The following is a 17264-nucleotide window of genomic DNA, read 5'->3' on the forward strand; positions in this document are numbered from 1 at the left end:
GTGACATTGGGACGCACGCCCGTTTTACGCCTTGGCGAGTGGGCCCTGCCCTCGCTTGCAGAGCCGAAGATTCAGCCCCAATGGGAGTGGTGCCCATGATATCGCTTTCTGCAAGATTTTCCATCCATTTGTTTGTGTAAACGCTGTGGGCCCCAAAGCCATTGACAGCCCCCTCCCCCCACCCCACCCACCCACCACCCTAGCCCCATCAAGGTCTGCGTCAACAGCACTAGATTGTAAAACTTACTGCTTGGCACAATGAAGAATTCTCTTAGCACAGTTCAGCTTCTTCCCTCCAAATTGTCTACATATTTCTACACATAATAGGCTAATGAAATGTTGGCCTTTATCTCATGAGGGTTGGGATCCAAAGGGATTGAAGTTATACTAAAGTATAGTCCAGATGGTTCGACCCCCATCTGGAATACTGTTTCCAGCCCTCTCCCGGGAAGGGAACAGTGGCCTTGGAGGGAATGCAGTTCAGATTCATTATAATGACACCAGGGCTGTGGTTGTACAGGCTAGGGCTGTGTTTGTTCACACAGATGCATTTAAGGGGAAGCAAAACACACATGAGGGAGAAAAGAATGGAAGGATATGCTGATACGGTGAAACGAAGTAGGGTGGGAAGAGGCTCAGGTGGAGAATAAACACCAGCATAGACCAATGGGCTGAGTGGCCTGTTTCTGTGCTGTAAAATTCTAAGTAACATGTTGATGCAAATACAGTTTAATATTACACAGGGACCCTGACCAGACTCCTTCTGAACTCAATAGGTAAATAAGGAAATTAATGCAAGGTCTTTAACACTGACATTTTCTGTGCTAACCATGAATCCAAACAGACTCTGGAATTATTCCCCATTTTGCCTTGCACAGTAGCTCTTAGCTAGTGTCTTGTAGTCTGTTACATCACTGACCAGTATCAACGTGCTATGCATTTATTAATCACTATTTTTTTTACCCCTAGTGGGCACACTTCTCAGACAAAGCTGGGCAGCTGAGATGTTAGTATAATATGCATCATCTACCAGGTCATCAGACTTTGCAAAAGAGCTGAGGGTTTGGCTTCTCATCCTTCACTCATCTAAAAGAACACAATGAACTCGCCGTGGGTCAGTCGTCATCTCTTAATCCAGTGCATTGCTGATGGCTCCTCTCCCGAGCAAGACTGTTTTCGAGTCACGTTTTGTTGATCAAGTGATCAGAATTCAGTTCACTCAAAGGCCACCTCAATGCTGAGACTTCAGTCTTACCCTTTACCTTATAAAATCAGAACTGGGTAAGGCTGGCACAGTGAGCATGCAAGAGGTCAGTTGAACATGATGGACTCAGGGTCCTGATTTGCCATTTGGGCCATGTGCCTTAGTACGTCCTTTTTAGTTAAGATGCCCAGGAGACGTCTGTAAACAGAAGAAAAAAATACTTGCAATAATTACATTAAATAATTGATGTGCATTCATGTGGTTCAAGGCATAGAAGAGGTTACAATTATCTGATGGTGTTAGAAAGCCTGTGTTTTCCTGCAGGCCATTGTGGAGTGGGAATGTGTTTTAAAAAGCTTTGCCAACGCCAGGCTGGATTTATTGCCCACTCAGGAAGTGTTTGGTGGCAATATTTATTATGGTGTCCTCCAAAGTCGCCATCATCCTTCCCGGGAAAATGGTACCATCAGTATGTCCTCTGATATACTATCCTCATATAGCTCCGGGATTTCACTTGCTACATCCATCTCCGAACTCGGAGAACAGTTTGTCAATGCTCCGCCTGAATCCAACCTATCAACATCATCATTATCCAATCACCAGGGTTTCTGACTTTAACTCTGGGTCCTTGTCTATTACCTCCTATTTCCTACTCACCATCTGGTTTGCATGAATCCTGGTTTTTATGTAACCAATGTAATTTAGCATCCACATTTTGCTTGCCACCCTGAGCCCGAGCCCATCATTCTATTCTACTTTTGCCTCTTTCCTCTTTACCCCTCCTAGACTCTTTCCTATCATTGTACCTAATTTCCTTTCTCCTCTCTCAGATCCCTGGCCCTGACAATTCCCTGCTCCGACCCTTCAGTACTCCTTGGCTTTGCTGCTTCTTTGCTGCATCCCGGGCTTGATTCCCTCTTAAATAAGCCTACCGTTTCTCTCCGTGCCTCTCTTGGCATCCTCTGACAGGCCGGCCTAGTCCTGCTCCTAATATGTATGTTTGTATGTATGTGTGTGCCAGCCATGCGTTGGTAGCACTCTCACCTCTAAATCATAAGGTTCCAGGTTCAAGTCCCATAGAGTCATTGAGGTCTACAGCACAGAAAAAGGCCCTTCGGCCCATCGAGTCTGTGCCGGTCAAACAAGTACCTAACTATTCTAATCCCATTTTCCAGCACTAGGCCCATAGCCTTGTATGCCATGGCATCGCAAGTGCACATCCAAATACTCCTTAAATATTATGAGGGTTTCTGCCTCTACCAACCTTTCAGGCAGTGAGTTCCAGATTCCCACCACCATCTGGGTGAAAATATTCTTCCTCACATCCCCTCTAAACCTCCTGCCCCTTACTTTAAATCTATGCCCACTTGAGCATACAAGTCAAGGCTGGCACTCCAGTGCAGTACTGTGGGAGCACTGCATTGTCAGAGGAGTTGTTAAACTGTGGTGCCATCTGCCTACTGAGGTGGAAGTAAAAGATCCCATGTCACTCGTTTGAAGAAAAGCAGGGGAGTTCTCCATGGTATAAGAAATTTCCACTATTTTTTGTTCTTGTTTCAGATTTCCAGCATCCACAGTATTTTTTATTTTTGCTTTTTTATTAGTGTTCTGGCCGATATTTATCCCTCAATTAGCATCACAAAAAAAAGATACCTGGTCATTATTACATTGCTGTTTGAGGGGGTTTTGCTGAGTGCATATTGGCCGCCACATTTCCTGAATTACAACAGTCAATATACTTCAACAAAGTATTTAATTGGTTGTAAAGTGCTTTGAGGCATTTGGAGGTTGTGAAAAACGCTATAGGAATGCAAGCCTTTCTCTCCCTTTTCTCAGTGAGGCACTCGGCACTGGTTCATTACAAGCTGCCCCAATTGCACCACCTCATTGACCCCCCCCTGCCCAGTGCGCCCAGGTGCATCCCCTGCATGATTCCCTGCCCCCCCCCCGATTTTCAGAAGGAACTTCTGAAGTAAGCCGCGTGGTAAACAGCACTGGTTCATGGGACTAACAACACAGAGCGAGAAAAACAGTATAAACTGGGAAATAAGAATACTGGTCTGACCTGGTCTTGTATACCTTAAAATGGAACACAAATAAAAACTGGGAAGTAAGAGTACTGATCTGAACTGTCTTTTTCCTGCTGGGGACAGGAAAAGCTCATTCCAAGGATCTGAAATCCAATAATTTCCAATAAGGGCATTAAACTCCCCTTTCAAAAGGCCAGAGGGAGGAGTTAGATACTAGTGCACTCAGTTACACACAATAACATCACCAGCAGTCACTTCTACCCTCCTGTGCCCCTGTACCTCCCTCTCCTCCTTTAAGATGCTCCTTAAAACTTATCTCTCTCTGATCAAGCTTTTGGCCATCTGTTCCAGTCTCTCAGATGTTGTTTGATAATGCTCCTGTGGGTACCTTGAGATGCTCCACTACACTAAAGGCGCTACATAAATACAACTTGTCGGTGTTTCAAAAATAACATGACCTCTATTTTGTCCTATGCTTGACAGTTTCTCGTCGAGATGACAGTCATTCTAATGATTTGGTATCCATAAAGACCTTTCTCATTGTGCCTTCTTGCAGATGGATATTCCGTGGGAAGGCAGTAAACTGATTGAAAAGCTGCCCTTTGCCCTGCCGCTTGCAAAAGCTACTTACCCACTGCGAGTGACCAAACATTGCCGGAGGCCAAGCTTACGAAAGATGTCCACCACCGTCTCCATGGGTGTGTGGTCCGTCACAGTGAAGGGGCTCAGGTTGAGAATCCTCCGCAGTTTGAGTGGGCAGGGGCTGTTACCAAGCAGTGGCGGTGGATCCTCAGTGAAATACACAATGGAGTTGCTGACCACTCCATCTTGTACCTTTCTTGCATTTTCTGACATAGATAGGAAAAGTCAAAAATTGGGAGGAAACAAAATCTTAGCATTCTGATTAATTAATTTTTGATTTCCCCATGCACCCTGCCCCCTCCCACACTAGACATCTCAACACCCGCCCCCACCCTAGCCCCCACTCCCCCCCAACAACTTTCTCCCTTCCTCCCCAGAAGACATTGGAAACATAGCCCGGGATGAATCAATGAGCATTATCAAATGTCTAATAGAATCACAGAATCACAGTGCAGAAAAGGCCCTTCGGCCCATCGAGTATGCCCAGACACGTGAGAAACACCTGACCTACCTACCTAATCCCATTTACCAGCACTTGACCCATAGCCTTGAATGTTATGACGTGCCAAGTGCTCAAATAGGTACTTTTTAAAGGATGTGAGGCAACCCGCCTCCACCACCCTCCCAGGCAGTGCATTCCAGACTGTCACCACCATCTGGGTAAAAAGGTTTTTCCTCACACCCCCCCCTAAACCTCCTGCCCCTCACCTTGAACTTATATCTCAGCCAACGTTCCTAGGCAGCAAACGCAAGGACCAGGTCATCTTCTTGGTGTATCATAATCAACCTCACTCCTACCTTCATCCCAAATTTACAAATGTACACTTTCCAGCAGAGAGGACAGAATTACTGAGGGAAGAATGCACGACTGATTCTTCCACCAATTTCAGCAACGTGCAATCTGTGCTGAGATTGCCTGACTCGACACAAACTAGGCATCAAGTCTGAGCCATTTTGGGACAGCCTTCCTTTGGTGTCACACACCAACCCCTCCACCAGCAGCCACCCCCTCCCCACCCAAACCCCATTTAATTTATGTAGCTACTTAACTGTTCACGTATTTTCAAACTGTATTTTGCCACCATTAATTTATACTGAGGAACACTTTGATAAATACAGTTTAGCGTCTTCTGCAAATTTTGATAATGTGCCTCTGATTTCTGAGTCCAAATCATTTATGTAAATAGTGAACAACATATCTAGGCCTTAATTATAAATCCCATGTAACTTTTGCCTTCATACATTATTGCCTTGTAAATGGAGGATTTTTTGTGTTGTGAGTTTTTCAGAGCCCCTGTCCTTTGATGTTGCCAGTCAGCTTTAGCTAGTTTTCTGGTTTTGCAATTAATTTAATTAATTAATTGAATTTAAGTGGCATGGAGGGATTAGCAGGCTGATTATAATCTGACCAGCCATTACATCAATGATCCCTCCAGGGACAGAGGGCCAGAATCATTTTCTACTAGCCAATAGGCGGGTCAGCCCAATATGGAAGGAGAGCGTTATGAGCTTCCCAACCCAACCCAACTCCCTCGATTGGGGGAGGGAGGGTGTTCGGGGGGGGGTGGGGGGTGGAGGGGGGTAGGGGTGAGGGGCCACACCCATACCACTGGACGTGAGTACTCCGCTGGAGGTGAACCCAGAATTTGGGGAGGCAGTGACATCGTGCTATTATCACTGGACTAGTAACCCAGGGTAATGCTGTGGGCACTCGGGTTCGAATCCCACCACGGCAGATAGTGAAAATTTCAATTCAATAAAAAAACCAGGAATTAAAAGTCTGACCGCAAAACCATTGCCGATTGTCATAAAAACCCATCTGGTTCACTAATGTCCTTTAGGGAAGGAAATCTGCCATCCTTACCTAGTCTGGCCTATTCCAGACCCACAGCAATGTGGTTAACTCTTAACTGCCCTCTGAACAAGGGCAATTAGGGGTGGGCAATATATGCTGGCTTAACCAGCGATGCCCGCATCCCATGAATGAATATATTTTTAAAAATTCAGAGCTGCAGCTCCAACTTCCACTCGCTAGGACTGTCTTGAGCAGGAGCTCAAACCCAGTACCTCTGGTTAGGAGACTGGAATGTAACCACTAAGCCAAAGGCTCACTTCAACTTAAAACATTAAAAAAACACTGTCAGGCTCAATTCGCAATTCTGTGCTGAAATTGAAGTCAAAATTCAATGTAAAAGAAACAGCTGCCAAGCTAGAAAACTTACTTATTGCGGGAATGAGATCCCTTCTCTGGACAAAGCCAATGAGCCGCTCCGATTCCTTAGTGACAACAACAGGGAAGCCGTTGTAATCTGTATCTTTAATAAGGGTCTCCACGTCCTCCACTGTCATACTGCCTTGGGTCAGAACTGAGAGGGGAGGCTCAGTGCGTCTTGGCCTCATGACATCAGTTGCCAGTGTCCTGTGCCTGAACTCGTCCTTTGAATCCAAGAAAGGGTAGCCATTCAAGTGTATGTGCGCTTCGTAAATACCCACTTTCCCAAAGGCGTCTGCCACCCACTTGCTGGTCACTGCTGCAGCCATTAATGGTACAATGTACTCCAAACCTCCAGTTAACTCGAACATGATCACAACCAGAGACACCGTCATACGAGTCACTCCACCTGCAGTAGAATTATCAACAGCCAGAATGAAACACTTTGAAACTTCTCATTTAAATTGGTGCCCTGACAAGTGATAAGGCTGGCACAGTATTATTTAAAATTCTCATCCTTGTCTTCAAACCCCTCCATGGCCTCGCCCCTCTCTATGTCTGTAACCTCCTTCACCTGTACAACCCTATGAAATCTCTGCACTCTTCTAACTCTGGTCTCTTGCACATCCCCAACTTTCTTCACTCCACTCTTGGTGGCCATGCTTTCAACTGTCTGTTTAAGCTCTGGAACTGTCCCCCCCCCCCCCAACCCCCGCTAAACTTTTGCAGCTCCCCATCCCTCACTCCTCCTTTCACAGGCATCTTAAAACCTACTTCTTTAATCTTTTCACCAGGTTTCTGATCACCTCTGTGACTTGCTGCCAATTTTTTTTTTGCCTGATTACAGTCTTGTGAAGAACCTTGCAATATTTTACTGCATTAATGGTGCTATATAAATGCAAATTGTTGTTGTTTATTCCGAAGTAGTTACAATCTCTCATCAGAACAGGAAATGGTTGAGTTTACACAACATTCCTGTCATGAACTAAACCCAAGACTGTATACTCTTGTCTATTCCAAGGAGTGGACTCCTGACTGGTCTCCCACATTCTACCCTCCATAAACTTGAGGTCATCCAGAACTCTACTGCCCATGTCTTAACTCACACCAAGTCCTGTTCACCTATCATCCCTGTACTCACTGACCTACACTGACATCCTGATCAAGCAACATTTTGATATTAAAATTCTCATCCTTATTTTCAAACCTCTCCCTGGCCTCACCCCTCCCTATCTCTAATTTCCTCCAGCCCCACAACCCTCTGAGATACCAGCACTCCACTAAGCCTGGCCTCTTGAGCATCCTCGATTTTAATCGCTATACCATTGGTGGTCGCATCTTCAGTTGCCTAGGCCCTAAACTCTGTAATTCCCTCCTTAAACCTCTCCGCCTCTCTACCTTTCATTCCTCCTTTAAGACACTCCTTAAACCCTGCTTCTTTGACCAAGTGTTTGGTCACCTGATCGAACACCTCTTTATCTGCCTCAATGTTATATTTCATTTGATAATGCTTTTCGATGTTAAGAATTTGTAAGTTGTTGTAGTGTTCGCCTTGGCTCAGTGCTAGCATTCTTGTCTCTGAGTCAGAGAATTGTGAATTCTAGGTTTTGGAAAAGAAATCCAGGCTGACGCTCCAGTGCAGTACTGAGGGCGTGCTGTTTTGTCAGAGGTGCTATCTTTTAGATGAGACGCTAAACCAAGGCTGCCCTTTAAATGGACGTAAAAGATTCCAGGGCACAATTTCAGAGACGAGAAAGGGAATTTTCTGGTATCCTGGCCAATAATTATCACTTAGCCGTCATGATCAAAACAGATTATTTTGTCATTTATCCCACTGCTGTGTGAAAATTGGCCTTCACATCTGATGATAGAACAAAACTGATTACATTTCAAAATTCACTGGCTGTGAAGTGCTTTCAGGTGTCCTGAGAACATGAAACTCACTATAAAAATACAAGGCCTTTGTTTAAAAACTAATTTCTCATTTATTTTGACTTCATGATATTTATTTTCTCCTCCACCAGAACCACATCCAATTTCATTGGAAGCCAAAGTCCTCCCAGGCCTTTCCCTCATTCCATTGTCCAGTCAGGAAAGACACACTTTCATGATCTCAAGATGTCTCAAAGTGTGTTGCAACTGATGGAGCGTTTTTGAAGTGTAGTCACTGTTGTATTTCAGGAAACACTGCAGACAATTTAAGCACATGAAGCTCGCACAATTAACAGTGTGATAATGACCAGATCATCTGTTGAAGGGTCATGAGGACTCGAAACGTCAACTCTTTTCTTCTCCGCCGATGCTGCCAAAGTAAATGGGGCCTCAGTTTAATGTCTCATCTGAAAGAGGGCACCTCCAACAATGCAGTGTTCCCTCAGCAGTGCACTGGGAGGGTCAGCCTAGATTATGTGTTCAAATCTCTGGTGCAGGATTGAACCCACAATCTCCTGACTCAAGATTGCTACCAAGTGAGCTTCTTTTAGGCAAGCTCCAGGTAAGTTCAGTATCTACCTGGGCACACAAATTCACAAAAGGCCTCCAAAAGCTGCAAAGCTTTGCCCTACAATTCAATGGTGCTACCCAATGAATAGGGGTCAACGTTCAGATTGCTATCAAGAGATTCCAAAAGGGATCAATAAAAAATGTTCAAGTGAAATATAAACACTAAGTTTGTTGGCTTTGCTGCAGAATGATCTCTCTTTCAAAAGTTGCTGGTCGACGGCAAATCAGGTATCACTCACCAAGGCACGCGGCAGCCCCAACCATAGCATACAGCCCTGGTGTGACACAGTCAGCTCCTGGCCTACACCAGCTTCTGAAGATGAACCAGTCATGGTGGTGATAGGCCATTTGCTCCACACCAATACCAACCATTCTGCCAGCTATCGCCCCGACAGCCATGCTCGGGATAAACAGTCCTGATGGCATCTGCAGAAACAAGGTGCATAAAAAACGTGATGCATTCTTTCAATGTATGCTAGTATGCTATACTACAGGGTGCTGTTAACACGAGGTGTGTTAACAGTGTTTAACCCTCATGTCTTGTCAGTAATTTTAATGAGAGGATTTTTCTTTTACACTGTGAGTTGTTACTATCTGCCTGAAAGGCAGTGGAAGCAGAATCAATAATAACTTTTAAATGGGAATTGGACATATACTTGAAAATGAAAAAAACGATCAGGCTATAGGGAGACAGCAGAAAGTGGGACTAATTGAATAGCTCTTTCAAACAGCCAGCACAAGCACAATGGGCCAAATGGCTTCCTTTCATGATGTAAGAATTTAATACAGGAGATAATTCGGTGAAGACACAACCTAAAGGCCTGGATCATCACAGTGTACAGGAAAACACAACTGTTTCAATAATCTGCTGATAAAGGAGGGTCTGTCCTTACGCTAAATGCCAAAGTTGTAGCTCAACACCAAAAGTGTAAGATTCCCTAGGGCTTTGGCGTGCTATAAATGATAGCTGTAAATGATAAGTTAAATCATTAAAAGGAAAACATATTTTCAAGGCTTGGCCTTATTTTGCTGAATGTTGAATGAACTGAGCTAACCAGGTTTGAAAAGCAGTCCAAGAACACAGGAAAACCAGTCCTGGCTCATTCCAGAACAAACAACAGCCAAAAATACATGTTGGGGGAGGGGTCATTTTCAGGCCAATGCCACACTGTGCAAGTAATAAGAAATCAAGTGTGAGGGAGATCCAATATGGTCCCAACTCACTCAATTAATTTATTGTATAAGTTGATTTACATAACTCCCTGTCTGATCCAAGTTCAGATGACCACATCAGCTATTCATTTAATTCTTGTGGTTTACGATTCATCTCAATTCTCCTGTTGGATTATTGGCCTGGATTTTCTTAATCCTGCCCCTTACCCCATCTCCCACCACTCCTGTCACCCCAAAGAGGTCGACCACTGCCACAACCCCAGTCATTGCACCTTTAAGAGGCTGCATTAAAGGGATTACTGGGCCCTGTAAAATAACTGAATGCCTTGGGCTAACTTGGGGGCCTTCACTGGGTGTGTGATTGGAGGGACAGGAGGCCCAAATTATGCCATCTCCATTAGCTTCAGGTGAGTCCATACCTGGTGTCACCCGAGGCCTATTATATGGTTTATCTGGTGGTCTGAGGGAGTGGCAGGACCAAGGGTGGATGTGAAGGAAATGGGCCAGGACCCCAAACTGCACACCTCACACCTCAGGCCACTGCATGCAGTGGGCAGGAAAGAAATGGCCAAAGCAGTTAGTACCAACAGGGAAAAGAGAGGGAAATTCAGGTCTGAACATGAAGCGATGTTAGCCCACCCCCACAAACGTTCAATTTTTCCCCATGTTCTGTTGCTCCCTTACCCAGTTTCAGTCAGGATAGCAAAGGAAAAGGCATCCCACTACATTGTAAAGAAAAAACGTTACCTGTATTCCATAGTGTACATTTGTTCTGTGCTGTTTTGACCTGGGTTTAACTGCACAGTGAATGAATCCCATAGTCGCACTAGCTTCTCTTCAATTTGCTCTCCCAATTTTTCTCCTCAGTTCTCTTCATCTGAAGACATTCATTCCTTACTGGATAGTTGTCAGTCACACCCTAACCCACACACCCTCCCACCCCTTTCACCTCACACTGAGCACCTGCACATATTTTAAAAATCAATGCTCAGAAACGTGGGCATCATTCACAAGTGTTACTTGTAGCAGAAATTTATTTGCAGATTTTTTTTCTTAAACCGAATTCAAATTTTCAAACTGGTGGGATTTAAGCTCATGTTCTACTAGATTCACAGCCTGGGCCTCTGGTTACTAGTCAACTAACACTGCCGCTATAGAGCTGTGACAACATAATCAGACCCCTATCCCGTCCAGTCCTTACTCCCAGTCAGAATCACAGGATAGTGGTCAGAATCTGAATTCTGCTCGCTGAGGACTGGCCTTTTTTTTTACCAGTTCTGTTTCAATATTAAACAGGCATTGGTAAGTTAGTCCTGTGCTGATCAGGATCATACAGTGGAGGCAGTTCCAGATAAAACGACTTGTGTTGCCCATTCTCACCTTCATGCCAAAAGTAAATATGGTGATAACAATTTTGAAAACCAGGGCAAGAGCTAGCTGCCATATAGCTGCGTAGACTCCTGGACCAGCCGGCCTGTCCGGTATATCGTCCACTGGACGAGTCATGTTCGGATCATTGATGTAGTCGCAGAGCTGTGAAGATTCAAGTGCCCCACAGTCATTGAAGAGCTCAGAGATTAGTTCACTGGTGCTCTGTCTTGTGTATTGATTCGGAAAGGCAAAGATGGCCGTGATGGCAGTCACCGCGATCACCTCCAGTACCGGGTACCTTCCAAGCTTGGTGCTCTTACGCTTCCTGCACCAGGCAATGTTCCCTCGGATGAAAAGCGTTCCCCACAGACCTCCAAAAACCCCAAGTAGGATGAAAGGCACCAGTTCAGCCATGTACCAGGGCGTGTGGTACTCCACATAGAACAGCACCAGCCGACTGTTACCAAATGGGTTGATTGACCGGAGGGTGAAAGCTGCCACCAAAGCAGCAAAGAATGATCTCCAGAGTGTCTTCAATGGGAAATAGTAACTGACCTGAAAGAGAACAGCAGATTCCACCATCACTAACACCATCATTTCTCTCGCTTCAGAATATTTTCACCAATTTTTGGAGTCAATCCTTGTTTGTTGCCTCCCACCAGACTTCTCGGAAAACCTGGAGGTTTCAAATGCAGATATCTCTGCCCACTATGAAAAGTGCTTTATACTGGCTGACAGGGGATAATGTTCTTTCCTCTCTAACCCAGGGGTACCTGGGTCTTTATAACACCCCTATAGCCAGTGGAGATCAGCATACACATCAACAGTGAGGGTCAAAGCTGGGAGCTTGCTGGCTTGCATAATGTTGTTATAATTCAAGGTACTGTGCCTCACTTGCTGAAATTTAGGCAAGACTATTGATATATTAGCCACTTTCATTTCCACAGGCGTTTCAATTCATCAGCTGATGAAAGCAGCATTTTAGCTCACTGGCCTCGAAGTTAGGGTGCATCATTTTTGGGCCTGAGCCTTTATTCCCATGGCAGCAGTGAGCTGTACAGGAATGGCACTGTAAATTAGGGTGCTGAGCCCCTCAGGTAAGCGAGGTAGGGGAGGTGATCAGGTGGGAAAGTAGATAGCCGAGGGTGGGGGAAATCTGTGAGTAGGGTGGGGAGGAGGGGTAATGGTGGTTGGGGGTTGAGCTGTGACCCTTGGGGAGCATTTGACCTTTACCACTATGGTGGATGACTGCACTTCCAACTTGTAATGGCTGTGTGCTTCCTGCCCGCCATATTGAAAACATGGGAGGTCATTCAGCACCGGGAAAATGGGTGCTGCACAGCCAAATTTCTAGCTCAATTGAATAGTAAATTGATCCAATGAGACCAGGGTCCATTGATAACTGAAAATGAGAGCTAGGCGAACATCAGTAAAGTTTAGGCACAAAAATTTTCAGATCGAGCTGGGCAGCTCCTGGACTTCAATTCAGTCGACTGCCTGTGGGTGAACCTGAATTATAAATCGTCAGGGGCTCGTCATACTTTGGACATGGTATAAGACTGAGAGTGATGGGGTTCAAAGGAATTATTGGGAGCTGTACCAAAAAGAATGAAACCTCTTATCAAAAGCAGCAAGAAACAATACTGAAGATTCTGAATTCAATTGGATTTTGGCCATGCTTTTGGTCATAGGGGATAAATGAGTAGCTTCCCAAGGGCATGGCACTGATTCATACACACCAGCAATGTCTGATACCAAGTCAGTGCAGAGCTAGGTCAGTTCAACCAGCTCTCAGTGCCCTCCATACTAGAGAGAGAGCAAAATCAGCAACTTCCAATTGTTGTTCAATGGCCCTCTCTGAAAGTGTATGCGTGTCATCAGACTGAACCATGATGCCTCCATATTATGCCTCTGGTGTAAGCTAATAAACATTCAAACCCTTAAACAATGAGGTGCTAATGAAAGCGATCTCTACAGCTTTTACCTGACAATATCATTCTTATAGCATTCACATCAATCTAATAACAGTTATCCTTTGAGCTAATCATTCTAGCTGTGCGATAAAATATATTTTTACCAACACGCACAATAGGATAATAAGTCTCAGTACCAACACAATATTATCTCCCAGCAATGCTCCCTTTAGACAAAGTTAATCAATGGGAGAGTGAGGGTGAGCTCACATACCCTTGGATCTCAAGGGAACTTATGACCGCAGTCCATTATTTTTCATGTATATAATGTCTTGCGATAGTGGACAGACTGCTGACTTAGGACTGTTCTGACTTAGCACACCTTGTTCATTTTAACCTGGAGCTATGAAAACAACACACTTTATGTAAAAGAAAACACAGGCAAGACCATTTTAGTCCAGAAACAGGAATCTGCTGAGGAAAGGGGTGGCGTCAGCACTGCTGAATCTAGGAATGGGTGCTGAAGTCACCCTGCTTAGACTAAGTATAGTCCTCCTACCCTCTCACACTCCCATTCCTTTCAACAGCAGATCTTTTGGGGATGATGGTGTTTAATAGCTCATTGATCATGGGCTGGCTAGAGGCAATGGAAATATTTTGGCCAATCCACTCCCATTGATGAGAACACCCGGCTGAATGTCAAGCCAGTACTGGGAAGCCAGAGCTCGGAATCCTGCTCACCAGGACTACATCACTGGGTGGTGGGGGACACCCGTGACCTCTAGCACACAGAAGATCAAGGGCAGCAGGTCCATAGGAAAACCACCATCTGCAAGTTCCCCTCCATGTCACACACCATCATAAGTGGGAAATATATCGCTGTTCCTTCACTGTCGCTGGGTTAAAGTCACCACCACCTTCTCAAGGGCAATTAGGGGTGGGCAATAAATGCTGGTCCAGCCAGTGAAGCCCACAGCCCATGAATGAATTTTAACAAAAACAAGATTGACAATGGAGTTTAAAACTTATGTTTGCAATATTTTATTGTCCTTGCTTTTCTAACCTACTATAATCGATTGAATTGGCAATGGAGGAAGTTTCAGTTCTTGGCAGGAATATGGTTTACCTCTTCCAAACTGAAAAGCACGCCACCAATGGGAGCACCAAATGCAACGGAGACACCTGCAGCAGCAGCAGCTGACAAGACCTGAAAGGAAGACAAATACTCGAGTTGTATAATGCCCTAGTACTTTCACCAGCACAATGAACACACGATGAACACACAATGAGAACCTCCCCTTTCATCATTTTCTTCCCAATCTCTGGCCTATGGCAATAAACAGTGAATTCAGATAACACAGCATGGCCACTTATCTCAAGTCTGTCTTTTTCCATTTCATTTTTCAGTGGGTACTGTCTCCCCCAGAAGATCGTGGATTCTGAATTGACATCTTCAAGATTGAGATGGATTTGTTGGGTACAGGTTATCAAGAGGTATGGACCAATGGTGGATAAATGAAGTCGAGGAAGAGATCAGCCGTGACTTGATTGAATGGCGGACCAAGTTTGAAGGGCTGAATGGCCTACACCTCATTTGCCTGTCCTTTCGTGGCATTTCCAACATATGGAACCATTCGACCACCACTTGCACATTTCGGAACTGGATTCAGGCTTATAAGGTTGTCTCCATCTGTATTTGATGCTAAAAAGCCTCAGTCTAGTTCCTAACTGATCCTCATCCAGTTTCTGTTTCATGAATTACCAGAGATATTCTGCTATAAATTGAAGTTACCACTTACCTCTCTCCTCTTCCCTTCATTCTTACTATACTTTGAAAACAGGCAGCAGAAGAGGTTCCCACAGCAACATGCCACATGAACCAGGGGTCCTTCTTTCCCAAGGCTTAGGCCCGAGGATACAGCCAACACCAGAGTTACTGTTTTAATCAGTAATGTCCATTTGCCCAGATAACCTCTGATAATAAAGCCACTAAGGATGGTCTTAATCTGAAAAATTAAGATTTAAGTCAATTAAAAGGGAGCCAAACACATCAACAATCTCACTAAAGCACAGTACAATTCAAAGCTGATAGATTTTTTCTCCAAGCTAATATATATTTCTAGTTGAAGAATGCTCAACCTCAATTAAAAGCTGATTTTTAGACACATTAGGGGCAGATTCTATTGCATTCATGTATCAATAAACTGTTCATTACAATCCTCCTCCAACTCTCTCCTCTTGTCTCCCTCATTTTTTTTCACCCGTTGGTGGCTGTGCCTTCAACCGTTTAGGCTTTAAGCTCTGGAACTCACTTCCCAAACCTCATGGCCTCACCAGCTCTCTCTCCCCCCATCGATTCAGCCAGGTTTATGGTCACCTGTCCTAATATCTTCTTATGTAGCTCAGTGTTAATATTTTTGTCTCACTGCACACCTGTGATGTAGCTTGGGACGCTTTACCATGTTAAAGGTGCTCCACAAGTGCAAGTTAGTGTTATTATACCACAAAAAGATCAGAAATCGACTTGCAAAATTGGGTCTGTTTTCATTACAACAGAGAGACTGATAGGGTGGCTTGATAGGCGTTATTATGGTCCAGAGTGCACTGCCCGAAAGGGTGTTGGAGGCAGATTCAACAGTAAATTTCAAAAGGAAATTGCACAAATAACAGAAGGGGAGAGAATTTGCAGGGCTATGGGGAAAGAGTCAAGGGAAGGGACTGGGACTAATTGGTTAGCTCTTTCAAAGAGATAGCACAGGCAAAATGGGCTGAATGGCCTCCTTCTGTACTGTATGATTCTAAAGAAGGGGCAATATTCCCTGCATACTTTAGGTGCTAATGAACCTCCATTAGCCAAAGTGAATCATAAACAGAAACATTGGTTTAACCCCTGTTTAGTGCAACGCACCATCTTGGTAAAGGAATTGAAGCTGGTGCTAGGAATAGCCACCAGGAGGCTTGTTTGAGGGCTGATTGCTGCTTAAAGTGCCTCGTAGTGCTTATTACGAAGGCTGCATGGCATTTTGGTGGCTAGACTTGAACTAACAGCTCCCCCTAACTGTGGCCAGCTGATGAAGAGTGAGCAACTCATTGCAGAGGGTGTTGAACGCGACTTTCAAGCACCTCACTCTTCACCTGCTGCTGGAGGTTTGAACAGGACCATTGAAATACACTGGGAGACTTTATGAGACACTTTCTCAAGACTTCCTAATTCTATCAACATTTAATCCTGAAATTCACTGAGGACTTCACCTGAAAGGGGTCATTGTTGTGCTCTCCCACCTTATAGGAGCTGTGAGGAGAAAGGTATTCTTCGGTTATCGGCATTTTGCTAGGAGCCCCCCTTTATCTGGATGAAGACTGGGAGGAGGACATGAGGTCAGGCAAAACAGCAGCAGGCGCTGCAGGAGAGGGACAGGAGGGCAAGAAGAATGAGGCGGTGTCTTTCCCCAATGTGACTACAGGAATTTCCTGGATGCCCTCCACCTGTGTTCGAGTGAACCTGTGCGCCCTTTCTCTCAGTCCCGGAGCCACTCTGTGACGATCCATTGTGCGTCAGCCAGCATATTCCACACTTCAGAGGAAAGAGGTGTGAGGAGCCCACATACACTGCTCCAGGACAATTGTGTCTAATTGGCACGTAAGTGCTCAGCCTGCAGGTTTCTCTTGAAGTGCCCCCAGGCAAGTTTAAGTTATAGTAAGCAGTTACTGGGGCCAAAGCGATGTGCTAAATCCAGGCTTTGAAACTGGGAAGAGTTGATAAAAACAGTGACTTCGATATTGTCCCCCCAACTCCCCACCCAATGGGTGGGAGACAGTTGGGAGTTGAGAAGTGAAATACGGGGAATTTGACCACAACTGCTGTACATATCTCTGCCCCTTTTTTACAGCAGGAATATCAGAGTGTCCACTGAGTTGAGGCAGGGCAGTTCATGAACATATTTAAATTGGACTCCCACAGAGCAATTAGGAACCCAATGTAACATATACTGTCACCATGAGGATTTACCAAGGCTGGGACACTTGACAGCTTTTGGGTCCACAAAGTTAAGTGTCTCGTTCAGCATTTCTGGCTGTGCAGCAGAAGGATTGCTCTCTCAGAACCCTCAACAAAGCCTCCAAATGTTCCTCACCCCCCCCGCCACCGATTGCAGGCTTCACCAACCTCCCATTCACCAGGCACCACCCCTCGGGGTACCTGGCTCTGGCCTCCTGCC

At 45.0% G+C, this 17264-nt stretch overlaps 1 protein-coding gene across 1 annotated transcript in view; it reads right to left on the reverse strand.

Moving 5' to 3' along the window:
- Positions 1-502: 502 nt before the first annotated feature.
- clcn4 (chloride channel, voltage-sensitive 4) overlaps positions 503-17264 on the reverse strand; it is a 33819-nt gene continuing 17057 nt past the window's right edge. The window contains exons 5-11 of the mRNA XM_078560493.1: positions 14847-15053; positions 14174-14254; positions 11144-11689; positions 8830-9016; positions 6099-6497; positions 3866-4082; positions 503-1402 (exon numbers count right to left, since the gene is read on the reverse strand). Of these exons, the coding sequence (XP_078416619.1) occupies positions 1312-1402; positions 3866-4082; positions 6099-6497; positions 8830-9016; positions 11144-11689; positions 14174-14254; positions 14847-15053 (1728 nt within the window). The 3' untranslated portion in view covers positions 503-1311. The remainder of the gene's footprint in view (positions 1403-3865; positions 4083-6098; positions 6498-8829; positions 9017-11143; positions 11690-14173; positions 14255-14846; positions 15054-17264) is intronic.

The sequence above is a fragment of the Cetorhinus maximus genome, chromosome 16 (genome assembly GCF_964194155.1).
Source record: "Cetorhinus maximus chromosome 16, sCetMax3.hap1.1, whole genome shotgun sequence".
Classification (NCBI taxonomy): Eukaryota; Metazoa; Chordata; class Chondrichthyes; order Lamniformes; family Cetorhinidae; genus Cetorhinus; species Cetorhinus maximus.